Source organism: Calypte anna, chromosome 2 (genome assembly GCF_003957555.1).
Source record: "Calypte anna isolate BGI_N300 chromosome 2, bCalAnn1_v1.p, whole genome shotgun sequence".
Lineage (NCBI taxonomy): Eukaryota > Metazoa > Chordata > Aves > Apodiformes > Trochilidae > Calypte > Calypte anna.
In genome coordinates this window covers 91,766,536-91,794,409 of record NC_044245.1, presented here as the reverse complement: position 1 = coordinate 91,794,409, position 27,874 = coordinate 91,766,536, and the positions used below count along the sequence as shown (strand labels likewise).

The window sequence follows — 27,874 nt, the reverse complement described above, 5'->3', positions numbered from 1 at the left end:
TCTCTATAGTTTTACATATTGACACATCTTCACAGAACCACAGAATTGTCACAGTTTGAAAAGACCTGAGGTCACTGAGTCCATCCATCAACCCAGAAAAACTACCGAGTTCACTGGACCATGTCCTGAAGTTTCCACATCTTGCACCATTTTTGAGTACCTACAGGGGTGGTGATTCCTCCACGTATCTGGGCAGCCACTCCAGTGCCTGACTACTGGACTACTCTTTTAGTGAAGAAATTCTTCATAATATCTAGTCTAAACCTCTCCTGACCAGGCCATTTCCTCTAGTCCTAGTGTTACTTACTTTAGAGAAGACCAAACACCCACCTCACTACAGCCTCCTTTCAGGTAATTGTAGAGAAGGATAAGGTCTTTCTCTTCTCCAGACTAAACAGTTCTGGTTCCCTCAGTTTCACCTCACAGGACCTGTTCTCCAGACTCTTTATCTCCTTGGTTGCCCTTCTCTGAACTCACTCCAGCATCTCAGTGTCTTTCTTGAGGCAGAACTGAACACAGTACTCAAGGTGCAGTCTCACCAGTGCTGAGTACAGGGGCACGAACACTTCCTTTCTCCTGCTGCCCACACTGTTTCTGATACAAGCCAGGATGCCCTTGACCTTCTTGACCACCTGGGCACATGTCTGGCTCACAGCTGGGTGCTGACCAGCACTCTCAGGTCCTTTTCCCCTGGGCAGCTTTCCAGCTATTCTTCCCTAGCCTGTAACATTGCTTGGGGTTTTGTGACCAAAATGCAGGAATCAGAACTTGGCCTTGTTAAATGTCATAAAACTGGCCTCGTCCCATCATCCCTGTCCAGATCCCTCAGCAGGTCCTTCCTCCCCTCAAGCAGGTCAACATTCCCAGCCAACTTGGTGTTTGCAGACTTGCTGAGGAAGCACTCAATTCCCCTCATCTGGATTGTTGATCAAGATATGGAACAGGACCAGCCCCAAAACCGACTCCTGCGGGACACCATTGGTGATCACTTGAATTTAACTCTGTTGACTACAAGTCTGGGCCCAGCCATCCAGCCAGTTTTTAACCGAGTGAAGTACATACATGTCTATGCTGTAAGCCACCAGCTTCTCTAGGAGAATGCTGTGGGAGATGGTGTCAAAGACTTTGCTAAAGTCCAGGTAGACAATGTCCACATCCTTTCCCTCATCCACTAGGCAGCTCACCTGGACATAGAAGGAGATCAGGTTGGTCAAGCAGGGCCTGCCTTTTCTGAACCCATGCTGTCTGGGCATGATCCCCTGGCTGTCCTGCACTTGCCAAGCGAGCACATTTGAAGACTTTTTAGTGAGGTCAGAACAACTAAATGGATCTTTTATGAGATTATGTCTTTGGGCTATATCAAATATGCTTTCATATAGATTGTCATGTTTTCTTCCCTTAAAGTCTCCCTGTAAACATGAATGAATGTTAATAATTCATTTAGTCATAATAAGAGAAAAAAACCCTACAAGAAGTCTAAAACCTGTTATTGTGTAGCCTATATAAGTATACCCTTGCCAACAGACTGCTCTGCTTTCCTGAGAAGTTCATCTGCAGTCTCAGGATTTGGATTCCCATTCCTTCAGTAATTATTTACACATTTATTCCAGTCAAAACTGTTTAATTGGTTCCAAAAGTTGCCCAGTTGCACATTTAATTGTGCTAGTCATTGACCCCCACTGAGGTGCACACATGCATATAGATATGCTTGTAATGTTAGAAGTCAAATGGTCCATTGGTAAAGACTTCTAGTTTTGTTTAAATGGAAATGCTGTATTTGCTATGAACTATCATACTGTTGTTTTCTCATTCTCATTTGCAAGACACATCTTTCCACTAGTAAACTAATTACCTGAGTATTCTTTTTTCAGTATATTTTGTTAATGTAGAAAAGAGTAGGCTGGGTGATGACCTAAAACTAGGAAAAAAAAATCAATGCAAATAATTAGATGTATTGAAATGACACAAAATTCAGTCCCAAGTTTGGAGGACTGTAGTAAGAGACTCCCCTCATTGTACAGAGCTCAGATTCTCTCTTTTCTAGGTGATGAAGGAAAAGCTTCTGGGAAATGATATATAATGATAAAAGCAAAAGCAGAAAATAAAGGTTCTGAAATCAATTTCTCTTTCAGACTGAATGTCTGTTTTCTGGTGGTTTTCAGTTGGTTTTAGGTTTTTGTTTTGGGATTTTTGTTTGGTTTTAGTTTTGTTCTGTAGAAATGTTACAGTGGTAGCAAATGCCTTTTGCTTATCAGAATGGTCAGATCCATTTAAAATTTTCAGTGGAAATCAACCTACTTATTCCAGAACTATTTTCAGAAGCAGTGTTTCTTTCTTCAGTTTGTCCCAAAATACCTCTAAATTCAGAACTTTTCTTACTCAGCATTTTGCTGCATGATCCTGGGAAATTCTTTAGGATGTCAATAATTGCCTTTATTAAAACACTGAAGTGAAACAGATCATGGTGTGTAGTAACATCTTTTTTCCTTCTTAGCTATTAAAAATTGCTTACTGATTTAAAAAGAGATTCCTTATTTTTTCTTTGTATGTGTAATACTTCTTTTTATTTATGTAGGGTGTGTAAGTAGCATCACTTTTTCAGTTTCTTGAGGCTTGTTTTTTTTGCTGTTTTCATCAAGTGTAACAGGAATACCATTTTGCCATAAAGTTCTTTTCAAATATATTTGAAAATAGAAATTAACAGTCCTCGTAGCATTGTAAAGCTTTTAATTGCTGGTCTTCAGGCTACTTTTTAATTTTGCCATTTCACCAAGTATAATGGAAGTGCAAGGTTCAGCTTGTTCAATCTTCTTTTCTTGTAATCTTGGTAGTTCTAGAGAGAAAACTAATACACAAGCTGCAGCATTAGGTTCTGGGATGTTACAGCTTTACTAGTAATGCTTTCAAGATATGTTAGTTTTCAGTCTGTGGTGTTAGCGTACAAATAGGTTTTTTTCCTCTATCTGTAACAGTATTCTTCTGCTGTGAAGAGTATCTTTTGGGAAAAATTGTGCTTAAATTTAACACATCCCAGTTTTTGATATATTGTAATTCAAAACATTCTTAAGCCTTGCTTTTTGGCCTTTGATGCTGTGATCATCTGATGTGGGTTTGTTTCTACCCTGTTTTCATCCTTTTTGTCCACTAAAGGCAAACTGCACAGAAATAGTAAAATTGCTGCCCTTAATTACCGATACTTGTGGTTTCATTTTTTTCCATGTAACAGTTCTATTTTTTAATAATACTTGGAGTATTAAGGCTTATAGAGGTTGATAAAAGGGCCTCTCTGATTTCATTTAGAAACCCTGCAAGCTGAGCTATGCTTCTCTGGCTCTGAATCATGGCTACTACCATTTCATTCAATGATTTAGAAAAGGAGATTATTAAGATCTTGTATTTCAGAAGAACAAAACTGAACACAAAAAAATTCAGGTCTTGATACTGGAAATATGAATAAAAATACTTTTACTTTGCAGTTTGTCTTTGAGAGGCTATACTATACTATTATCTAAAGAGTGGGAATATGTGGAGGAGATCCAAAGTAGGAGAAAATGGGGTTACTTTGTCAGAAACTGGAGTTCTCCTATTGGGTCATCTCCTCCACTCACCCTCCATCCTCCCCACTGAGCTTTGCATCCTTGTGATCGGCTTCCAGTGTAGTTAAGGGAGCGTGGTACCAACATGGATAAAGGGAGATGGGTCAACCTGTTTGACACATGCATGCTTACATACAAGAAATTCAAAATTTCAATGGCTCTAAGGTAATTGTGGCACCCTGAAGAAACTTCAAACAGTTTTTCTGTGGAGGAGATTTTCCAATAGAATTCCAGCTAATGGTAAGTAACCCTATTCTGCATATTACATAGATGCCAGAAACATTTTTGTATTTTGACACTCAGCAGTGAAGAGTATAAAGTGAGTATTACTATATGGTAATACTCCTTAATCACTTTGAAGGTAGTCTTAAGAAAAGAGTGGTGTTACTCGAAATCCAGTTCAGTGTGTTTTCTGTTCGTGACTGTTCAATTTCTGGCAGGTTTTCCAGTGAATGACAGCTACAATCAACAGCCTCAGTTTCCAGCTGTACAGCAGCTGCAGGATTCAAGCACACTTGAATCTCAGGCTCTTTCAACGAGTTATCATCCACCAGCCCTTCTTCAGGTTCCAAATACAGATACTATTAATGTAGTAAGTACTGCCAGAAATAATTGTTGTGTGTTCAGTGATGAATTTCTTTAAGCTACTTAGTTGGTGATTACGTAAACTGACAAGTCAGAGAAGTTTAATGATTTCTTATTGCTAATGTTCTACAAACTGAATATAGAAGGGCAAGTGACCTGGCTGCACAATTCTGAGAAAGAATTGTACATTTTGATTCTCTACGCTTGAAAAGGATAAATTGCTATAAAATTGGATTCTAAGTCTAAATCTAAGGAAAGCATCTAATGATATAAATTAACTTTACATTACTGCACTGTATTCCGTAGTAAGTCTTAAATTTCTATGGATACACATATAATGAAGCAATAAAAATAATGCTACAGATGTGTAGTGATAATGCGTGGAGCTTCCATATTGCAGTTTATGGTTGTCATCTGGTTAAATTTGTAAAAAAGCTTAGTAGATGAAAATAGAGTCTAAATGAAACTTTTTGTAACGGTAAGAGTAGATAGTATGAAAATCATTTCTTATAATGTGTTTACCACCATGACCTTCATTAATTACTGTCCTTTCATGCTTGTTTGCAAGCGTCAGAGAACTGAGGTGGTTTTTAGATCTGGAAGAGTTTTGAGTAATTTCACCCTACAGGCTTTGGAGTTTTCCTCTCTCTTCAAATATTCAAACATGTTGTCACTCTCAAGAATTATTCTGTGTTGGGTTTTCCTTAGATGAAAAGCCTGTGCAGTAAAAACCCTCTGGCAAAGTCTGTCAGTACCGCTGTGCATTTTGCAATTCAGGTTGGGGCTCATAGTGTTTAAAATGGCTGCTCTAGTCTAGTTTAACCCTGTAAACACCAGAAAATCTTCAAGACTTGAGACACATTTTTGTTGAGGTTCACAGGGAGATGCCAAGTCTGTTTGTGCCAACTCAGTAGGTGCAGATTTTACTGCTTTCCTTCTCACTATGAAAGAGTGAGGTATCACTGCACTCTCAATTTTTTGTGAAAAATTTCTGAAAGCATACATTTGGTCTGGTGTTGACTGCAAATTCTGTAATATTTTCTTGCCTATTTGTGTGACTTTCAGTTTTGTGTTACTGAAACTTACTTGGGGCTTTGATTTCTAGACTACTCGCTTGATACAAGATCAGTCATCACAAGAAGAACTTGAATTAGAAAGGCCTAATTTTCTAGAGGATAATGAAGATGAGAGCAAGCGTTCATATAGGTTTGTTGTACTTTCAAGTTCTGTCACAAAATTTCTTGAATCTTCTAGGGCTAGTAGTTATGTGCAGCTAATCAAAACAATTTTCTTACAATAGATGTGAATATTGCAACAAGGGTTTTAAAAAATCCAGCCATTTGAAACAACATGTACGATCACACACTGGTGAGAAACCTTATAAATGTCAGCTCTGTGGCCGTGGCTTTGTGTCCTCAGGAGTTCTTAAGTCACACGAGAAGACACATACAGGTAACAGTATACCAGCTCTGTATTAGCTTAACTCACATTTGGGTTTTGTAAACGTCCTGTGTAAGTAAACTTAAACAAATGGCATGCTACTTATTTGTTTCTGTTACTTTAAGGAGTAAAAGCATTCAGCTGTAGCATTTGCAATACCTCCTTCACAACTAATGGCAGCCTTACCAGGCACATGGCAACTCACATGAGCATGAAGCCTTACAAGTGCCCATTCTGTGATGAAAGCTTTCGAACAACTTTTCACTGCAAAAAACATATGAAAAAACATCAGGCAGTCTCCTCAGCTGTAGCAGCAGCTACAGAAACAGGAGGGGGAGGTAAATTATTTCATTTTTATTCTTACAGTCCTTCTACGTAATGAGTACAGATGTTTCAGTGGATTACATGAATGCTATAAGAGTAACATTATAAATTAGCCTTCCAGCATGGATAATGTCTAATGTCCAGAGCCACTGAAATTGCTGTTATCTAAATTGTTTAAAGAAATCAGTCCTCTAGGAGTCTATCCAGTGTATTCAAGGTATTGTATGTTACATAATTATTTTAGTGTGTCACTAAAGTAGAACATTTTTTTGCTTAAATTACTTACATGCATATGTAATTACTGTAAAAATGAGAATTGTAATTCCAGCTTTATTTAAAAGTACAGACATGAAGTAGCTAGACCTCTGAAAGAAATGGAAGTCCAATCTTGTCGTGTACTGGCTATGTGTTTAAAAATAAACCCTTCTATTTTTGTATTTTCAGCTGACAGATTAAACTAAACAGATGTGCATATTGGGTTTTTTTCTTATAGTTGCATGTGTTGAAGAAAATCGTGAAAACTCTCAGAGGCCTTCCAGAAAATCTCGTCCTGGTGTCATAACTTTTACAGAGGAAGAAACAGCAGAACTGGCAAAGATTAGACCTCAAGAAGGTGCCACTCTCTCAGAAAAAGTTCTTGTCCAGTCTGCTGCAGAGAAAGACAGAATTAGTGAGATGAAAGATAAGCAAGCAGAACTGGAAGCAGAGCCCAAATATGCCAACTGTTGCAGTTATTGCCCCAAAAGCTTTAAAAAACCCAGTGATCTAGTCAGGTAAGGAAAAGTTTTGTCTTTTCAGTTTTCTTAAGTTTTTCATCAGAAACTTAGCAGAAAGTTTTTATGCCTAAACTGGAGTTTGACTCATAGTTACCTACTTTTTTTCTTTTTCAGAACAGTTTAAATATACATGTCAAAATGTTACATATTCTGAACATGACTCAGTTAGCCTTTTTGAATTTTTTTTTCCACATAGTATTAAAATTACTATTATGGAGTTTCAGAATAAATAATTTTTTTCTCGCTATAGGCTTTTCTTATAAAAACATGTAAAGATTAGTTTGAAAAAAGGCAAATGGTTAAATCATCCTTACTATTTCTGTTTAATGCTAATATAAGTATTGCAAAAAATAAATACTTGTGCAAACTGACAAAAGTAGAAATTCACATGCGTTTGTATTTTGGAATTACTAGACATGTTCGTATCCATACTGGGGAGAAGCCATACAAGTGTGAAGAATGTGGAAAGAGTTTCACTGTAAAATCCACGCTGGATTGTCACGTTAAAACACACACAGGTCAGTGAGATTTTGAATGTCTTTGTTTAGAAGCTTGTTACTTACTTGAAAAGTCTGTTGGAACTGAGGATTTTGCAAGGAATCATCTGTGTCAGTATCACCCAGGTAATGGTGGTATCAATGGCAGGGCTAAGTGAAATTTGGTACTTAGGCATTACTACCTGAATCATACTATGATAGTTTTAATAAACCATATTATTACAGCCTTCCTTATCAGTAGGCTTATAAAGGAATCAGTCTTAGCACATGGGAAAAACTGTTTATGTATATAATATTTTAATTTCAAATCTCCTGTAGCCTTTCAATGCTATATTATTATCCTGAGCATGAGGGTGGAGTTGGAGGATTTTAGAAAATAAAGTTGAAGAAACAAGCTATAAATGTTAATGTTTGTGCTGCAAAGTAGATTGAAAAATAAGAATACAAAAAAATGAAGTGTTCAGCTATTTGGATTGTGCAATGTCAGTGTAAACCTTTCTGTAATTTACATTTGTACCATAGTTTCTTTGTATTCCTGAGAGGCCTGATTTTAATTTAATTAAGTAGTATTTTTCAACTCCAATTTAGTGTAAGATAAAAAATTAAAAAAAACAACTCTAATACTTTCATACTTTTCTTCTTACCACGTAACTTATGTAATAAACCAGTTCTAAAATAATTAATTTCTAAAACTAGCTACAGTTTTGCTAAGGTACATGATAAGTTCCTTTTAAAAAATGAAAAAAATATATTACAGAAAGCTTTTAATGCTGTGATATATTTATTTTATATAATATGTGATATATTTATTTTGCTTGTGGGAGCTCCTTTCCACATCTGTGTATTCATACTTCATACTGTTATTTACTACAGTTGTGCAAGCAGTTAATGAAATTAACTCGGTAGTCAACTGTTGTTATTTGTAGTGTATTAAGGATTCTATTTGAGATCAAGGATTTTTTCAAATGTTATGTACTATGAAAGGAGGTGAGAGAAAGAGGACTGAAAGTGTATAGCCCAGAGGACTGAAAGTGTATAGACTGGATTTCTATACTTCTAGATTACTTTGAATGTGGTTGGTATTTGTTTTTTAGCATACTATCTCAGTTACAAATTTTATTGGTTTCCTACTCGTAATTTATTATTACTAGTCAGTATTGAGGTAAAGGCTGAAACAGTAATTCTGTGACTGTGAATTGAAGAGAAGATTGGTGGCTAAGTAAGGGAAAAGACAAATGTTGAAGAGGTTGATTTCAAACTTTTAATTAACCTTTTATATGAGCTGTGTAGTTGAAACAACTTGATTAGGTAGGAAGGGGAGATGAGGAAGAGGAAAAAGGCATCAAAGTGACCAAAATAAGGTTCTACATGGAAGTATTAGCAGCATATTGAGTTTTGAAGTAGGAAAAGAATTAAGATCCTCTTCATTTCGATTCTTAGATCATTTGAAAAGCAGCCAAAATTGTTAAAAAAAGGTAGGTTATTTCAAATTTAGTTTTTTCACATTAGTTTAGAATCTGTATTTTTTTTTTACTGTTGGTACAGTGCTATTGATTTTTAGAGGTTTCATCACTTATCTTTTTGTTTTTGAAACATTTCCAGGCCAGAAGCTCTTCGATTGTCATGTATGCAGTAATTCTTTTTCTACGAAAGGGAGTCTAAAGGTCCACATGCGTCTGCATACAGGAGCAAAGCCCTTTAAATGTCCACACTGTGATTTACGGTTTCGTACTTCAGGGCGCAGAAAAACCCACATCCAGTGTCATTATAAAACAGAAACAAAGAAATCTAGGAAGCCTGCCACTCGTACTTCAACTGAGGCATTACAGCCTGTCAATCTTCTCAATTCATCCTCAACTGACCCGAATGTTTTCATCATGAACAACTCTGTTTTGACAAGTCAGTTTGATCAAAATTTACTTCAACAAGGACTTGTGGGCCAGACTATCCTGCCTGCTTCAGTGTCAGGTAAAAATGGGTGACTTTTTAGTGGTGGTTGAGAAAAGTACTGAACTTTGCTTTCTATTAGAGTTCAGAAAATTATGCCAAATATTACTTCCAAGCAAGTAAGAGTTGTACTGAATTTGATGACCCATGGTGACATGAGTAGAAATTTATTTACTTAAAAATGAAGGGAAAGCTTTATGCAGTTCACCTAAAAGGATCTCTTCAGTTCTGCTGTGGTCTTACATTGCAGGAAGGACTAAAAAACATGGCAGCTAGTAGCTGCAATACTCATATTCATTTTGATACTATGCCTTTCAAGCATTAAATCATAGAGCAAGGAAATGGTTGCATACAGTAGCTATTTACGCAACTAATGAACAGAGTGTTCTAAGGGCATGTTTTCTGATGTACATTTGTACATAGTCCAAAATAAAAGGAAAAAAACCCACATACTGCAAAAAAAACTAAACAAAAACTGAAACACTTCAGCAGCATAAAAGCCTACTGATGTAGACATGAAAGTTAAATAATTAAATGCCTAGAATGTGAAGTCTTACTGACTGACAGTGACTACATCTGCATTAGCACATTGAATGTGCCACAGACAGTTCTTTTACTCTTAGGCTGTGTGACACAGAATATCCAACATGCTTCATGTGGTAAAAAAATGACCTTATGAGAATCTTCCTTGCTAATTTCTAAATTGCTTTCAGGATTTGTTTCCGTAAGTGTTAACCAGGTTCAGGAAAGTCGGGACAGAGATGGTTTTTGAGAGCAGAATAATGTTAAGGTGCTTGTGTTCCCTGGTGTTAATGTACTCCTTAAATTGTGGATCTTGACCTGTCACTTCTGAAAATGAAAACTTGATTTTCTGTGTTTGTTTGGCACTTCTTTCAGTACATGTCTATGATTTTGAAGGCATGCTCACAAATTCACAGTTATATATCAGTATTTTATTTAACTGTAGCCATTCCAGCTTATCTAATTTGATCTAAACTATTGTCCAAAACCAACAAAATTATGGTTTTTCAGGAGACACTGGTAAATGTTATTTCACAGGCACAAATAGTGATAAATTTGTGCTTAAAAACTGATGTTTGCTTGGATTTTTGAGTGAACACATTAAGGAGGAGTCTTCAGCATGGTCAGATGTCCTAGAAAGTGGCTGGTTCCTTCTTACATAAAGATTAGTGTTGTGGCTTTTGCCTGGAGGAGGTATTTCTTGGGTACCTCATGGAGCAGATTTATTATTCAAAAGGATTTTGAAAAGGGAAAAATAGATGGTTTTGATACATCAGACAAAGGAAACTGATAATACTTAAGGTGTTTGGAGAAGAATGTACGTCAAACAGAAAGTGACTTTTTCCTTATATTCTCTCAAGACTTTTTGTAGAGATGGTCTCTTTAACTTCTGAAATTAGGAGCTTTCTAAGTTACAAAGATTTTTGGATTTCAAGTGCTGATGTATCTTTATTTCCATCCACAAGAGTACATAGGATGAACTTTGATACCTTCTTGAACAATATTTGTGCTGTGTGAAAAATGTGGCAGCAGCTTTCATGTGTATATTTAGATTCAAAAGGTATATATCACGTGTGAGCGCTGCTTGTATTTAGGTGTGACATGCTCACCAAGGAAATATATGCCAAATTTCTCCAGCTTTCCAAAACGACTCTGGAGAGTGATTTGTGATTTGTAAGATGCTAGCTAGTGCTTAAAAACTAACAGTCCTGAAAATACATAGATTCTGTGAAGCTTTGAAATATTCATCATCTTCAATTTTTTTTTTTTTTTATTAACAAATATGTATGTGTGTATAGCTTGTGTATTGGTTAAATTTATAAAAATAAATAAGCTAAAAGAGGCAATCAGTAATGATAAAGAAAACCATCATAATATAATTGTTTTCTTTGGTAGCTGGAGGTGATGTAACTGTGTCCTTGACAGATGGTAGCTTGGCCACTCTTGAAGGAATACAGCTACAACTTGCTGCTAATCTAGTTGGACAAAATGTTCAAATTTCTGGAATAGATACCACCAGTATTAACAATATAACATTGCAGGTAAGTTGCTTATAGTTTCTTGCTTTTAATTTTGTAGTCACAATGAGGGCAAGGAAGTTTAAAGACCATACATAATTCTGGAAGAGTTCCCTTGAGCTGAGTAAGGCACAAAGCAATACCATGTTTTATCAGTTATACTATGTTAGAGGACTTAAAGAATAGCTGCACAGTGGGGCTTTTCCAGGTTTGATTTCTTTCTTTTTCAGTTTTTTTACCCCTCTGGGATTTCTTCAGATGGCTTTAGAATCTGTGATTTTTTTTTTCCTTTTAATTGATTCAAATCGATTAATTTGAATCAAATGATTCAAAATCATTCTAGGCTTGTCACACAACACCTCAAAAGAACACCACCAACACCCTTCCCTCCTCACTCAGTGCCCTACCTCCATCCCCAGAAAAAAAACCTGAATTATTACACAGAAGGTTCTTTTCCTTAATGTAAGACACCTGCATTATTTGGCAAACTTTCAATATTTTGATTCACAATTTAAATTTCCAATGAGTTTGTGAAACGAATAACAGATAAAGGTGAGATGATTACATTTAAAATTCTATATTTGAAGTGATGTGAAAGAATGATTTTTGTGGTCTTTTTGTGACCTTTGGAGATCACCAGGTCCAACCCCATGCTCAGGGAAGGGACATCTTAAGAGCTGTTGGGTTGCTCGTAGGCTCTACACAAGGAGTTTTTTAGCATGGAACAAAGAAAGCTGTATTCTTCGATTCCTCAAGCATGCCTAAGGTGTAAAATGTATCTTCAGTTATCAAGACTGTCTGTTTGACTGAACTGGGCCCTACATAATTTCTGGTGTCAGTCTCCTCTCTGTTCCATGTCTTTTCACTTTGAAAGACCTGAAGACAGCGATAAGCATGAAATTCATCAATAAGGCAGTACAGAATGCCACTAGTGTGGGTAGCTGGTGCCCAGCATGCTCATATGTAACTGTAATAATTTCCCAAACACTTGGCTGAGGGAAGATAGAGGAGAATGTACAGGTGAAGCTGAATAAACTGATTACACAGTGACTTTGGAGACTGGCTATGTATGGACACTTAAAAAATAAATTTATATTCAAAATGGTTTATTATGATGTTTTATTCTGGATTTCTTTTGAGAATATTCATTACACTTGACCTATATTTGTTGACTTCAGATTGATCACTTACTTTTCAGATTGATCCAAGTCTTCTACAGCAGACTTTACAGCAGAGTAATTTGCTTACACAGCAGCTAACTGGAGATCCCAGTATGGCTCCACAGAATCCCTCTCTTCAGACAGCAGAAACTGCAGTGCCAGCGAATGTGGTTATTCAGCCTATATCAGGCCTGTCTTTGCAGCCCACAGTAACATCCTCTGCTAATATGACAATAGGATCCCTATCTGAGCAAGAGTCTGTGCTTACAACCAGCACTAGTGGTAAGTAGTGTCAATAGTTTTATTGTGTTTTTAATTTCTTAGTTTTACTTAGAGTATTACCTACAGTGAGAAAATCTCACACCACCACCCCCAACCAAATTATCTCCTTTAATAAAATAAGCATGCAGTTCTTGTATGAGCATCTTCAGCAAATTTTACAACTTTGTTACCTTTTAGAAAGTGGACTATATGAAGAACATACTGAAGAATATGTATAGTCTTTAGAAAAACAAAATATTTGTTCTTAAGATACCAACCTGCAGAGAAATAATATGGACATGACATTAATTCTTTGTTGTGTACACATTTTAGCATCTGACTATTTCTTACAGCAATTCAGAAAATAATATTAATTGCTTTAAAAGTTCTTACTATTATAAGGAAAGGTTATTAATGATTTTTTATTTTCTGCTCATATTTAGGTACACAGGACATCTCTCAAGTCATGACTTCACAGGGTATGGTATCATCTTCAAATGGACAACATGAAATAACATTGACCATAAATAATTCCAGTTTGAGTCAAGTTCTAGCTCATGCTTCAGGTTCTCCTACTACAAGCGCATCAGGGAGTCCTCAAGAAATCACTCTTACAATATCTGGTTGGTATTTTAAAAGATCTTTATTGGTACCAGTTCTCTATTTTATAAGATAGCTGTACAGTAGCATTAGAGGATATTGTCACAGTCTGCAGCTTTCTCATGTTGTATTTTTTTTATATTTTCATATTGACATTGTTATATTTTTTTATATTCATAGTTTATATTATGTGTAACAAGTTCCTACTTCCTGGCTGTGCCTCACTTGGGGTGGTGCATCTCCTCAATAGTACTGGCGTGGGAACAGACAGAGAAAGCATTTGGAATGAGTTTATTTAATCTAGTTTTCTTTAAATGCCTGTGGAACCATGTTCTAATAGATGTTATAATAATTTTTGGAGGTGGACTATTCAGTCTTTATAATACATATAATCCATAGTTAATATTAAGGTCTGAGTGAATTTCAACTGAGTTTCTTATTGCCTCTAAGAGACTGATCCTATATACAATATAAATGTCGTTCTATTTCCCCCAAAGAAAGCTTGCATTTTGTATCATAACATTTCTTTAATGGATTCAGTATAATATTTAGTGCTTTTCTCATTCTTTTCCTTTCTTTTTTTCTGTTTTATTTTCCTTTTTTTTTCTTTTTCCATTTTCTGTACTATGCTTAGTGTTCTTAACTGTCATGAATGTCTGTCTTAAAGTGTCAAGGTCCCCCATCTCTGCTTCTCTGCTTGTTTATGGCTTTTTTTTCTGTATGTTCTATGTTGTTGACTGTTCCACAAATTTAACAAGTGATGTTTTTACAAAAGAGGACATGTTCAGTGCAATTCATTATACATATAGTAGATATAAAAGATAAGATTTTAACCATTAGCCTTTAGTTTGCTAGATTTTTATAGTTTCATTAAATTTGGTGCCTTGAATCTAGAGAGGATCAATATTTGTCTAAATATTAATAATCTCAGTTATTTCTGTACATGTTAGTATCTAGGTATGCATAATCACATATGTATTAAGAACCTGCCGAATCTCTGCATAAAATCTTGCATGTGTAGAAATGAATTTTGTTTTTTAGTTGTATTTTCTGCTTTTATTACTTTGTGATCATGTGTTTAGAATTCTAAGTACAGTAGCAGAATAACATTGAGACGTTTCAATGGGACTAATTTCTGTTCAGGCCAAGATCTTATTCAGCATAATTCTGGAAGCAGTGATCTGAATAGTGGCTTAAGGCTGACAGCCCCAGCCATCAACAGTCAGACTACAGGTGCTACATTAACTATCAGCAATGATCAGCTTCTTTCTCAGACCACTTCACTAAATGCTCCAGGTATGCATGCAGTCTTTTTTATAATTAAAAACAATAGCATTTTTAAAAAACAAATACTAGACTGGGTAACAGAATTTGAAATAGTGTAATCTTGCACACTATGATTCAGGAAGTGCACAACTTTTTGGGTTTTCTTACTAGCTTTAAGTTGTTGAAAATGAAAATGAGGTATCTAAAATTTGTACTTTGAGGCAGTTACAGGAATATTGAAGGACTGTTTCTCTAACTTGGAGGATGAAGAAATCTAATGTTTGCTGCAGACAGATGATAAAATACCCTTTATATGAAAGTTGCTGCAGTGTTTAAATGTTGAGATGTTAAAAATGTATATGAATTTCTACCTGGATCTGTGTATACACACAAACAAGTGTGGCTGTATCTAGTTGTTCATACTTTCAACCAGTGCAGCAGTTGCATTGGTTACACTGATTGCTTACAGCAAGTTGCACTAATACAGACTTATTACTGGCATGTAAATTTTTTTTTTCAGTTTTACGACACTAAATTTTCTTTTGTCTTCCTTTTCCTTTTGTCAGTCTCCGTTCATAGCTTCCTTTAGTGCCCATATGTCTGTAAAGCAAATCTGCTTTAATAGTATACTTAAGGAAGCCTTCCCCAGAATATCCTGTAACATCTGAAGTTTGAGGCATGCTCTTGTGTAAACGAATTAGTAAATGAAATACTAATAACAGACAGTTGTATTGTAGTTTCTGTATCATTTTAGGTTTTCAAGGCATACATAAACTGAGAGCTTTGAGGCCCTAGTAACATGTTGAAGAATTTATAATAAACTCTTATGCAGCTGTTATAAGACTGTTATGAAATACATATTAATAATAAACTGGCTTTTCTTGCTATTATGAATTATCAACAATGTTGCAAGGATAGGGTGAGAGCTAGCAAATTTAGGTTTTACTGCCATGAGTCACAGTAAATTTCATAGAGACTACAGGAACATGTAACCTCCACCTATTTCAGGTGTTTTTTAGTAACGAGTCATCTCCCAATTGTCAGGTTACAAAGTTACTGGTTTGTAGTATGATGTCCATCAAGCTACATTTAGATGTTTTTCTAATTATCATCTGACTGACAATTTTTGATGTGTGCTTAGCCATTTAACTGATTTATTTGCTTCTGAAACAGTAAGGCCTACTAATAGTGTCATATTCCAAAGGCTGGATTCATGGAGGTTCTTGTTCCTGGCCTCTTCCTGAGGCTTTCAGATCATTTGAAACAAACGCATAACTTGCTATGCCCATTATAATGAGAAACAGAAGTTAAGTTCAATTAAAATAAATTTGCAGCTAAGATTTTACAAATGTAACAGGTAGGGTTTTTTTACTATTTTGCATATGTTCCAGAACTTAATACAACAGGTGGAACAAACCTTCAGTCCACAACACCCATGTCTCAGTCTACAGTTTCTGCCCAGAATTTGGTGATGTCTTCTTCAGGAGTTGGTAGTGTCACCTTGACTCTTGCTGACACTCAGGGAATGTTGTCAGGTGGTCTTGATGCAGTTACCCTTAATATCACTTCACAGGTAAGAAATGTTTTTTCTACTGAACTGACAGATGAACTGATGTTGCTGTTTTACAAGGCAGGAGTTGGAGATTGAGCTTAAAAAATAATTTTGGCCTTTAAATACATAGCATTTGAGAAGTCGGGCAAATTTCCTTCTTTCTGCCAATAATGCGTACAGAGTGCCATCTAGAAGCATAAACTAAACAGAAATGCAGATATATTTTGCAGGTTGTTTGGGTTTTTTCTTGTAGTGAACAGATAGGTTCTACCACTGAGATCAGTTTTTAGTAATAAACTCAACTGTGTACTTAATCACTATTCAACAATGCAACTTCATATTGCTAAACTTTTGTTGTTTAACATGGTAAATTTTTCTTTTCTTCTTTGTGAACATGAGAACTGAAGAGCAGTTGTGATCATTTCTTGCATAGCAAATAACAGGACAAAACCTAAATTAAATTGACTGTCTTTAATAACAGATAGCATTGTAAGACATCCAGTAGGAACCTGTTGACTATCATCTCTCCAGTAGCTTTAGCATTACTTTTGTTTTAATCATAATTTAAGACTTCTAGTGGTGTCATCAAGAGCCAAAGACATGTTGATAAGTAGAATGCATTGAATGAGGAGAAAAAAAAACCCAAACAATCAAAAAATAGTATTAGAAGACTGGAAAGGGAAAATTTAGGATCGTTGTGTGATTGGCTTATCAGTGTGGGTATGACATCTGAAAACTTGGGCTGTTTCTTCTACTTTCTTCGGTTAACTGGATTTAGATTGATTTTATTTACTTCTTGACCCAAATGAAAATGTGTAAAAGTGTATAAATGAAAGACTGTTTTTCTAGCATATGCTGTGATTAAACCTGGCAAAGTCTGTGGGGATGATTGTGCTGCAATCTCTCTGCAGTTATGCTCAGGAGAGAAAGAAAAGACTTCTTAAGTAGTTCTTACGACACATTTGCAATTTCTGGCATTACAGAATAACAGAGCATCATGTCTTTTCCTTTCAGACTTAGTAATGTATGCTTGACTTTAAGAAAAGAATAAATAAAAATGAAACAGTGTTTTAAGGACTGTATAAACACAGTTTGTGTTGCAGGAATCTATAAATAGGTAGTACATAAAGATACTGCCTTTCCTGGGGAAACTGTAAAGTCTTCAATATAGAAATAGAAGCTGTGTGGATAGTAGTTGTGTATATTAAGAAGTTATTTTGTGCCTTGTTTTAATGTATTTTGCTAGTAGGTTAATTAAGAGATTTTTTTAAAAGGAAAATATTTTGATAAGACTAGGAAAGAAAGCTAAATAGAGGGGTTTAAAAAAGTATCAACTGAAGAGACAAAGATGGGGAAGGCTGAGACATTCAGCAACTGATGCAAGTCTAGGAAAAATTAATCAGAACTGGATATATACTCTTACAGAATTCCAACTGTTGTTAACCTTAAATTGGAAGACTTAACAAGGAAAGAAAAAAGGAAAGAAACAGTACTATTTCAGATAGGAATCTGGAATGGACTTTTTCAAGGGGAAGAAAAAAAAAAGTAGTTTTGAGGTACAAAAATAATTTACACTACTGCAATTAGCTGTTTTAATATAGTTACTGTACCTTGGTTTTTTTTTTCTTTTATCCCCTCTTTGACAGGGTCAGCAGTTCCCTGCTATACTCACAGATTCCAGTCTCGCCAGCCAAAGTGGGTCAGGCTCACAGCAAGTCATACTGGTGAGCCATACACCCCATTCAGCATCTGCAAATTCTGATGAGATCACATATCAGGTAGACACAATATATTTCTGTATCTTTTGTGAGTAGAGTACATTATTAATACAAAATACTGAAATGATTCCTCTGTATCCTGAAGTAAGAAGGATGATGTCATTTGCAAATGAAAGTTTTGAGAAGAGGTTCATTGTGACTTCCTAGTCACCCAGCTTCTGTTTTAAGTTTTGAGTTAAAAACACTTTTCATATACAAAAAACAATGCAATTAATAGTTCATGTCTGTATACAAATTACATAACTATTCTCTCAATACTGACTGACTGCTCAAAAAAATTCCAAGTTTGTAACTGGATAATGAAAACAGGCAAAATTCAGCTATACCTCTCACCTTTTCTGTTTGTATCAAAATTGCTAAACATAAAGTCTTTTCAAGTTCTTATTTCAATAGAAACTTTAATATGTGTCGTATCGTGCTAATATTTGAAAAAGTAGTTCAGACTTCCCTTGCTGAAGGCAAAATTAATGTTTTCAAGCAACCTGGTAAAACAGGAAAAGTGGGAGGGAGAGGTGATGACCCGCAATCAAGTGAAGAAGCAGTGGACTAGATGAGCAGTATGTCGGCAAGTTGTCGGTGATACAGACAAGAGAAACTTCAAAAACAGTAAGGGCTGAAGAGAGTGGGCCTACCTCAAGTGTACTGTAGCAAAGGTGCTGAGATGACAATGCATTAGAGGAAACTTGCAATGCTCTTCTTGGAAAAATTTTCACAACGGTGTGGCTCTCTGAAGTGCCCATACCCTGGTGCATGCAGTATGGGGAAGAAACGGGAGGAATTAGAGGTTGCAGGGCTGCCATCTCATTGGAATCAGAGAGAAGGTGCTATACCTCAGAAACTAAAGCACTGCCATGGCTGGATTTAGGATCTTTGGGAAGGACAGGCTGGCAAGACGGGAGCAGGAATGCATGGAGCTCTGCCTGAATGGTTAGCTAACTGACACCCTGTGGGTACAGATGGGCAAGCAGACCAACATGGGTGAATACTAGCCATCAGCTACAGATAGTCTGACTGTGAAAAAAAAGAAGATGAGATTTTCATCTTGGTCTTGGGCAACTTGCTTAGCTGACCCTTCTTCAGTAGAGGAGTTGGACTAGGTGATCTCAAGAGGCCCTTTCCAACCTGAACAAATCTGTGACTGTAGTCCACATGGGTTACTTCCACATGGGTTACTTCTGCATGCTTAAGATCTGCTGGAAGGGCAACAAGGAATTGGGAAAATCTCTGGAGAGAATTCATGATAACTCCTTGAGAAGACTGAGAAGCCAGCAAGCAGAAGCATTCTTCAGAGCCTGGTAATTGCTAACTACGAAGAGTTGATTGAGAACGTGATGGTCAGGGATGTCCATTGCTGCAGTGACCATGGAGGCGTGGAGCTCAAGGATCCTGAGGGAAGAAAATGAGGCAAACAGCAGGCTGAGAGAGTTGGAGTTGTTCAACCCAAATGAAGATGGCTCTGGGGAGACCTTATAGCTGCCTTCCAGTACCTGAAGGGGCCTACAGGAAAGGGAAGAGACTTTTCACAGGGGCATGTAGTGGTACAACAAGGGGGAATGGTTTTAAGCTGAAAGAGTAGATTTAGATAAGTTATCAGGAAGAAATTCTTTAATGTGAGTGTGGTAAGACACTGGAACAGGTAACCTCCTCATAGGTAAGCTGACAAATAATGAACTAAATAAGTTGAGGTGGATTGAAAACTGACTCAGCTGCTGGGCACGAAAAGGTTATGATCTGTAGTACAAAGTCCATCTCAAGGGCAGTCATTAGTGGTGTTCCCTCAAGTACAAAAACTGGGACTAGTACTGTTCATTACTGTTCCTGATTAGTGACCTGCATGATAGAATAGAGTGCATGTTCAGCAGGTTTACAGGTGATAGAAAGCTGGAAGGAGTGGTTTGTGGACTGAATGGGTGTGCTGCCATGCAGAGGGGCATCAACAGGCTGGAGAATGGGCCAACAGGAACCTCACTAAGATCAGCAAAGGGAATTGCAAAGTCATGTCCCTGGAGAAGAATAAGTAGACTACACTGAGGGCATCAGGAAAGCAGCTTTTCTGGGAAAGACCAGGGGTACTGGTGGAGAAGTGGTTGTCTGTGAGCCAGCAATGCAGCAAGAACGGTGAAGAGCATCCTGGGGTTAAGAAGAATTAAGAAGAGTGCTGCCATCTGTCCAAGTGAGTTGATCCTTCCCCAGTGAAAACACAGTGTTGTCCTGGGTCCAGTCCTGGGGCCACTAGTACAAGAAAGAGATGGATATACAGCAGTGGAGGGCTACAGAATTGATTGTTGGAACATGCAACATTGAAGGAATGGCTGGGAGAGGTGGGAATGTTTGCCATAAAGGAGAGCAGGCTCTGCCTGGGGCAGTTATCAATGTGCATAAATACATGATAGGTGAAAGTAAAGGAGATGGACCTGGAGTCTTCTCAGTGATACCCAGTGAAAGGACAAGAGGCAATGGGCACACATTAAAATAAGTCAATCTGAGCGCACAGAAACTCTTTCACTGTGAGGCTTGTTGAACCCTAGAGGAGGCTGTCCAGAGAGGTTGTAGAGTCTCCATCCTTGCTGATACTCAGAACATGTCCAGAATACACCCTGAGAGTGTGCTCTAGGCATACTGGACTGGATGATCTCAAACCATCCCCTCCAACTGGAACTAATACTGTTTTAAATAACATCTTGTGGGTGTGAATTTCACATTTGCATATGCTTATGAGTGTGAGCTTTTAACAATGTTAGTGTTCAAATACTCTGCGAAGATAGATGTTTTCAAATTCAACATGAACATGTTTTCTTAGTCTTCTGAATTTAAAAACAGATTGTGTCTTTCAGTATAAATGCTTTCATAAATCAAGGTGCCATTTCTTAAGGCTTATTATAGTGACACTTGTCAAGTGTGACTTTGAGTAGTACTATTGTAATAACAGCCAAAATGTAGCACTAATGGTACCCTAGTTTTCTGTCATTCTCTTTTATGTTGCTTGTGTTAGTCATGCTGTGTTGATTGACCTTTCAACATTAATTCTTATATGTTTATAAAGCTGAAGGATTTTGTGTTACTTTATTTGAAGAAAGTGAAATTTTTCCACAGACTCCTCATTCACTTAAAGCAAAAATGCAGCACAACCATATGGCAATTCTCTCAGCTTTTCATTGTGTTTCAGTGATTCTGGAACTTTATGGTACTAGCTAAAAGCTTAACTTCCCTATGAAAATAGAGTCCCCACTGAAGAAACTTAACAAGCAGAAAATATTATTCTCTGTAAAGTCAGAGTTACACATTCTTTTTTGTCTGAAATGTTTGGTCTTTGAATTTTGTTCAGTGAGACATTTGAGATGCTCAAGAATATAAAACTGAGTGTAGGAAAATATTAATACAAACATGTTCTATTTAAAATGTGTAAACTTAATCTGTCCAGAGTTATATCTGTTTTCTTAAACTACATGTGTCATTATTAAGAGAAATTAGATACAAACTCATATTTATATAAAACTTACCTTCTTTGTCCTGGTAAGTTGCTTGCAAGTGCTGTCAAAAAATCAGTCACGTTAAGATGGATTTTGAAAAATCAACCACTGTTGTGGATGTGCCTATGAAATTATTTGACAGTGTTTTTTTAAATTGTTACAGGTGACCCAGGTTTCTCCTAATGTGACTAAAAGCAGTCAAGCAGAAAAAGAAGGTCGTGTCCACCAGTGTTTTGAGTGTAATCAGACCTTTGCTTCAGCCACCACGTTGATGCACCATAGTAAAGAAGTTCATGGCAAAGAAAGAATACATGTTTGTCATGTCTGCAGTAAAGCTTTTAAGCGAGCAACACATCTCAAGGTATTTGGCAATAACTGTTGATTGCTCTGTGAACTCATTCTTTTGGATTTTTTGCAATATTAATGAAAAGGACCTAGTATCTCTTTACATTTCCTTTCCTTTTACAGTATGAGAGGTGTGCATCCAGGAGAAGGAGTCTAAGTGATAATCTATACACAGATAAGAGTATTATTTCCTGGACCTCAGAGATAATTTTAATGCATATATTGACTACAGAATGAAAAACTTGAATGCCTGTCATGGAAATAATAGTACTTTAAAAAGATTTTAGTTAATATGCTTATGTATGTCATCATTGCTAATCCTGATTTCCAGATGAGCTTTTGGAATCATAGAATCATAGAATCATAGAATTGGCTGGGTTGGAAGGGACCTCAGAGATCATCGAGTCCAACCCTTGAACCACCATTGTGGTTGCTAGACCATGGCACTGAGTGCCACATCCAGTCTTTTTTTAAATATCTCCAGGGACGGAGAATCCACCACTTCAGTGGGCAGCCCATTCCAATGACGGATCACTCTTTCCGTAAAGAAATTCTTTCTAATATCTAACCTAAACTTCCCCTGGCACAACTTAAGTCCATGCCCTCTTGTCTTGTTGAAAGTCGTTTGGTAAAAGAGCCCAACCCCCACCTGGCTACACCCTCCTTTCAGGTAGTTGTAGAGAGCGATGAGGTCTCCCCTGAGCCGCCTCTTCTTTAGGCTGAACAACCCCAGTTCTCTCAGCCTCTCCTCGTAGGGTCTATGCTCGAGTCCCTTCACCAGCCTGGTTGCCCTCCTTTGGACCTGCTCCAGGACCTCGATATCCTTCCTGAACTGGGGGGCCCAGAACTGGACACAGTACTCAAGGTGTGGCCTCACGAGGGCTGAGTACAGGGGCAGAATCACTTCCTTGGACCTGCTGGCAATGCTGTTCCGGATACAGGCCAGGATGCCATTGGCTTTCTTGGCCACCTGGGCACACTGCTGGCTCATGTTCAGCTTCTTGTCGATCCAGACTCCCAGGTCCTTTTCTGCCTGGCTGCTCTCCAGCCACTCTGTGCCCAGCCTGTAGCGCTGCATGGGGTTGTTGTGGCCAAAGTGCAGGACCCGGCACTTGGCCGTGTTAAACCTCATCCCGTTGGAATCAGCCCAACTCATATCATAGGAATCATAGGAAGCTATCTGCTTTGTACTCTATAGTTTGATTTTTAGATGATCTGCCCTGTGAATAAAGTAGCATCTGCTGAGGAGCCATTTGTTTTAAAATATCCTTATATTAATGCTCTCATCTAGTGATAATTTCTATGTAGTTTTCTTTAAGTTATAAACAACCTGATACTTCCAGCTGTTTTCAAAAAATTGGTAGTATGCTTACGTTTTTTATGAGATTATAAAATATTCTTGTTAGGAGTATTGGGCTACACTAGACAAGGGATAAGTCTAGGCCAGAATCATATGTCTGAGAGATAGAAAAAAATAAGTGTTTTGAAGAAGTGTTTTACAAAAAGAGCAAACATATAGTATAACTTGGCCAGAATTTACCTAGACTCCCAGAATCTATAGCAAGGAATTTCTGGGGTGAGAGGCAATGCCTTTCTATTAAGTAGGTCTTAGGACAGATTTTCAATGCATTTTCTTTTACTTTATTAATTGTAATTTTAGGAATAGACTAGAAATATTCATAATTTTTATGAATAGACTAGAAAAGAATATCCACACGCATTTTGGTAAGTGGACAATTACTCAGTGCTGTTTCATGTACAGTTCTTGATTACATTTTCAAATCAAATATGCTTGTATTTGCTTTATTTTGTGATCTGAACTGTATCTTGGTATTTACAGAATCACAGATTCACAGAATTTCAGGGGTTGGAAGGTACCTCTGAAGATCAAGTTCAATGTCCCTACCAGAGCTGGACCAAAACTGGGGCAGGTCACTCAGCAATGCATCCAGATGGGTGTGGAAAGTCTCCAGAGAAAGAGATTCCACAACCTCTCTGGGCAGCCTGTTCCAGGGCTCTGTAACCCTTACAGTAAAGAAGTTCTTCCTCATCTTGAGGTTGAACTTCCGTGGCTCTATCTTGAATCCATTGCTCCTTGTCCTGTCACAGGGCACAAGTGAGAAGAGGTTGTCCCTTCCTTATTGTTGCCCAGTCCTCATATATTGATACACAATTAATTAGATCTCTCAGTCTTCTCTCCAGACTAAAAAGCCCCAGATCTCTCAGCCTTTCTACATAAGGCAGGTGTTCCAGTCCCTTAGTTATCCTCATAGCCCTCCATTGTACTCTCTCAAGTAAATCCGTGCCCTTGTCTTTATAAAGAGGGTTAAATGAAGCATTTAATAGGTAACATAGGACATGCCTTTAAATTTATAAACCTTCTGGGCCCAGCATTAGTGAATTAAAAACACTGAAGTTAAAACTGTTACTAATACTTATTCATAAACATAAGACAACTTGCACTTTTGTTCCGCTTCCTTACCTATAATGAATTTAGTGATTTTTATTTTTTGCTTAACTTAAGACTTTGTTGTGAAGTGGTTCCATTTGCACATTGACATTGTGTGGCTTCATGTGTTATGTTGTGATAGTCCCCACTTTGAGGTCTCTACAGTTTTAAAAAGATAGTTATGCAGGCACTGAATTTGAATACCTATGGGTATATCAGGCAAGGAACGGAGATGAATACTGAAGATAGGAGGGAAAAAAAATTCCAGTATTAACTTAAAAAATCTACTGTTGTCTGAAATCCATATTTTTAAGTGAAAAAAGCATTTCACAAGCTCTTTTGCTTCATATGAATAGTGAGGTGACTAACGTATAGAAGAAAAACCACAATGCATGTGGTTATTGGACAGATTAATGCAAAGATATTGATTCATCAGCCTTAGGAAGTCTGGATATACAAAAACAATTTCTCATTTAAAAGGAGAACAAGAAAAAAGCAGATTGCCATCTTCTTTGAGCTTGTTTACTAATGGTTAAGATCCTCTACTTTTGTCTCCAAAGTATGAATGTATTTCTACATTAAATACTGAAGGTTTTTTTAATGGTCTGAAATGTATTTTTTTCTTTACGGGCTTAGGAACACATGCAAACCCACCAGGCTGGACCTTCACTGAGTTCTCAGAAGCCTAGACTGTTTAAATGTGATACTTGTGAAAAAGCTTTTGCTAAACCGAGTCAGCTGGAGAGACACAGTCGCATTCACACAGGTAACACTGGAAATTATTTTCATCCTGCAAGATTTTCTAACTAATGTATAGATAGGTGTTCTTTTCATTTGAAGTCCTTGCTCATGGTTTCAGGTAATGGCATTTGAATATTAACTTACAAAAAAAAAAAACAAAAACGTAAATTTCTAACAAAAAGTATTTAGACATTAAAATGAGAACCAGCAGACTTGAAATCTCAATCTGTGATTTGTTTAGAGCCAGAACATCATGCTTAGTGGTGTGACTAAACTTCTCCATATTTTGGCACTTTCAGTACTCTAGGAGTAATGTGGATGCATGAGCTTCTATCTGAAAGTCTTTTTTAATCTCTGAAACAGATTAATGAAAGCAAAATTTTAAATATTGTTTAAAGTGATGTAAAGAAACAGGATATGATCTTCTTTAAGCGTATAGGAGAATGTTTAAATGAGTGGGTGTGTTCAGTGAAGTTAAGTAAGGGACAATCTTGACTGCCTATACAGACTGCTCTATGCAGTGCTTCCTTGTCATTGAACTATTAGGTAATCTATTTCTAATGCCAGTACTTCTAAATTTTTTTTATGTGGTTTTCTGCTTAATTATTATCTTCAACTTTTATTCTATAAAAAGACTATACTGACTTTTCCCAGGGAGCATTTTCCCTAAAGTGCAGGTTGCAGCTTCTGCGCTGTTACAAATTAAAAAAATTAACAGCTGTACTTTGATAGCCCAGCTGCCCTCCTGTGACTCAAGAACGGTGTTCTTAAGAACATGAATTCTAAATATAGGAGTCAATTCTTCTAAACAACAACTCTCTTTTCCGTACCACTGCTACCAATAAAAATGGCTGTTAGGGTTAAAAAGTACAGGGAAAAATTAACTGTGCTGCTAATAAACTGGAGAAGACCAGGGAATTTGACTGGTTGTGCTTGTAGCAGGAGAAGACTTCTGCAAAAGATTCTTTTCCAGAGAGTCACCCAGAGGTTTCTGTTCCCCCAGTATCAATTTCTGGTAGTTAGCTTTTGGCTGCTTTTCATGTATTTAAAGCAAGATTCCTAATCTCTTATTCCAGTTATCTTGTTAACCCTGTCATTTTTTTCTTGGTTAGCATCACTTGCCATTCTTGGGTTATGTAATTTGGGCTTCATCTTTGAATGAATCTTAACTTTGCAGCTTCATATTCAGTTTTTAATAATAATAATTATGTAATTATATATAATTATATATTATATTAATAACAGTTTTCTGAATTATGAACTTGCCTATATATTTAAGTGGGAATGTTGTCATTTCATACATCAAAACTTTTTTTCTCTGGCTTTGAAAACTGCAGTCTTATATAAACACACCTATACTCTCACATGCATTCTACCATGCTGTATCAAATGTTTATTCAGTAGTATATTTGAATTCTTTTTGTGTGTCTGTATGACATCTGATAGGATGTTGATGTCTTGGTTTCACAGCCTGTATTGCTAATTTACATTATTTTAATGTGTCTTACATACTGGTCTGTCCATTAATTTATTTTCTCTTAGTTTTATAGGAAGTTCTTTAAGGTAGAGTTTGCTCTTTTTTATGAAGCAGCTCATATAGTGGAGCTTCAGTTTGTATCTAAGGCTGTGTACTGCAATTTTATGAATAATAAATGACAAAAGGGCTTTTAGGGAAGACAGAAAAAAGTAGATGAAGCTCAAAACATGTTAAGATTGGCACAGTCTAGGAAGCTGCTTTAACTTCTCATATAGCAGTGGTCATATAGAAAAGTCGTTGTTAGATGATGTGTTCATACTTACTTTACCATTGTATGCAATCACATACTTGAGACATAACTAGTCAAGACAAGGTCATACTTATTCTGTCTGTGCTTTCTTACTGTTTTCTGCAGTATATCATGAGGTTTGCAAACAGATTAATGTAGTCTGAAACTTGTTTTACCATGGAAAAAGAAGAAAAACTATTCCATAATTCCAAATGTTGGGGGGTGAATTAGATGAGGCCTATATGATGTGTAGCCTGCTGTGGCATTTTTTTATGTGTTCTGTTAAAATGAATTTGGCTTATTTCAGATGCCTGATTCAGCTTACGATATGTATACTGGCAAAGCTAACGAAGGAAGAGTAATTACAAGAGCTGTTGCTCTTTTAAACTTGAGTATTTCAGCTTTGAGTTGTTGGAGTTTGCTAGGCACCTGAAAGGCAGGGAGATCCCAGGATCTGACCGTGACTTCTTTTCATATTTCATTCAGTTGCTGACAACTCTGTAGCAGGGAAGGATAAAAGGTTTGACAGAGAGGATTCATTAACTCAGTGAATTTACTGTTTGAGTTCTTTTACTAGGGGAATCCTGAAATCTGGGAATCCAGGAGGTTTAGAGATCTTGCATTGAGGGCATGGATAGATATAGGAGGTACTGGGCATAAAAAGCAATTGAAGAATGTGTATGTTCAATAAGCTGGAAAGGGATTACATCCCTATGTATCCATTTGTGAAGTACTGTAGTGTGAGTGATATGTGTTAATTATGACAACCAGAGAGCATTGTAGCAGGGGGAGATGTTTTCAGTGTGTATGAAATGGGTTAGACTTTTAATATTGGTGGGGGTTGTGTCATTGACTTTCAGCAAAACTTAACTCCTGGTAGGTAAGCAATACCTTGATAGGGGTAATGGGTATTTGTAGTTATTTGTCAGCTAGTTGCATTCATGGCTGATCAATAAGTTGCAGTTACTGTAGTATGGGTGTGTGTACTGATTGAAGGCAATTACTCATCTAAGTATGAGATGAAACCGATCTGGTGTACTGGAGCTGGTTTTATGTGTTTGGGGTCTCTGCTGACCCTGTGAATTGTCACCTAGTGGGCTGACTGCTTGTACTTCTCCATCCCCTGCCCCATGAGAAGTGGTGACTGCTCTTCCTGAAAGTAAAACTGAAGAAGGGGAACAGCTGCTTTGTGGTTATTGTGGTAGAAAGAAACATTCTGGTCATATTTGGGGCAGCAAAAGAGCAGCAAGAGTTACAATCCAAGGAGATAAAAAGGTTTTTA

The 27,874-nt window shown here is 36.9% G+C and overlaps 1 protein-coding gene across 1 annotated transcript in view; it reads left to right on the top strand.

Moving 5' to 3' along the window:
• ZNF236 (zinc finger protein 236) overlaps nt 1-27,874 on the top strand; it is an 80,466-nt gene that overhangs the window by 50,284 nt on the left and 2,308 nt on the right. Inside the window, exons 16-30 of the mRNA XM_030446023.1 lie at nt 4,037-4,188; nt 5,287-5,387; nt 5,482-5,633; nt 5,747-5,959; nt 6,439-6,718; nt 7,136-7,239; nt 8,821-9,186; nt 11,083-11,228; nt 12,403-12,646; nt 13,069-13,248; nt 14,369-14,521; nt 15,883-16,064; nt 17,690-17,821; nt 21,455-21,652; nt 24,722-24,851. Of these exons, the coding sequence (XP_030301883.1) occupies nt 4,037-4,188; nt 5,287-5,387; nt 5,482-5,633; nt 5,747-5,959; nt 6,439-6,718; nt 7,136-7,239; nt 8,821-9,186; nt 11,083-11,228; nt 12,403-12,646; nt 13,069-13,248; nt 14,369-14,521; nt 15,883-16,064; nt 17,690-17,821; nt 21,455-21,652; nt 24,722-24,851 (2,733 nt within the window). The remainder of the gene's footprint in view (nt 1-4,036; nt 4,189-5,286; nt 5,388-5,481; nt 5,634-5,746; nt 5,960-6,438; nt 6,719-7,135; nt 7,240-8,820; nt 9,187-11,082; nt 11,229-12,402; nt 12,647-13,068; nt 13,249-14,368; nt 14,522-15,882; nt 16,065-17,689; nt 17,822-21,454; nt 21,653-24,721; nt 24,852-27,874) is intronic.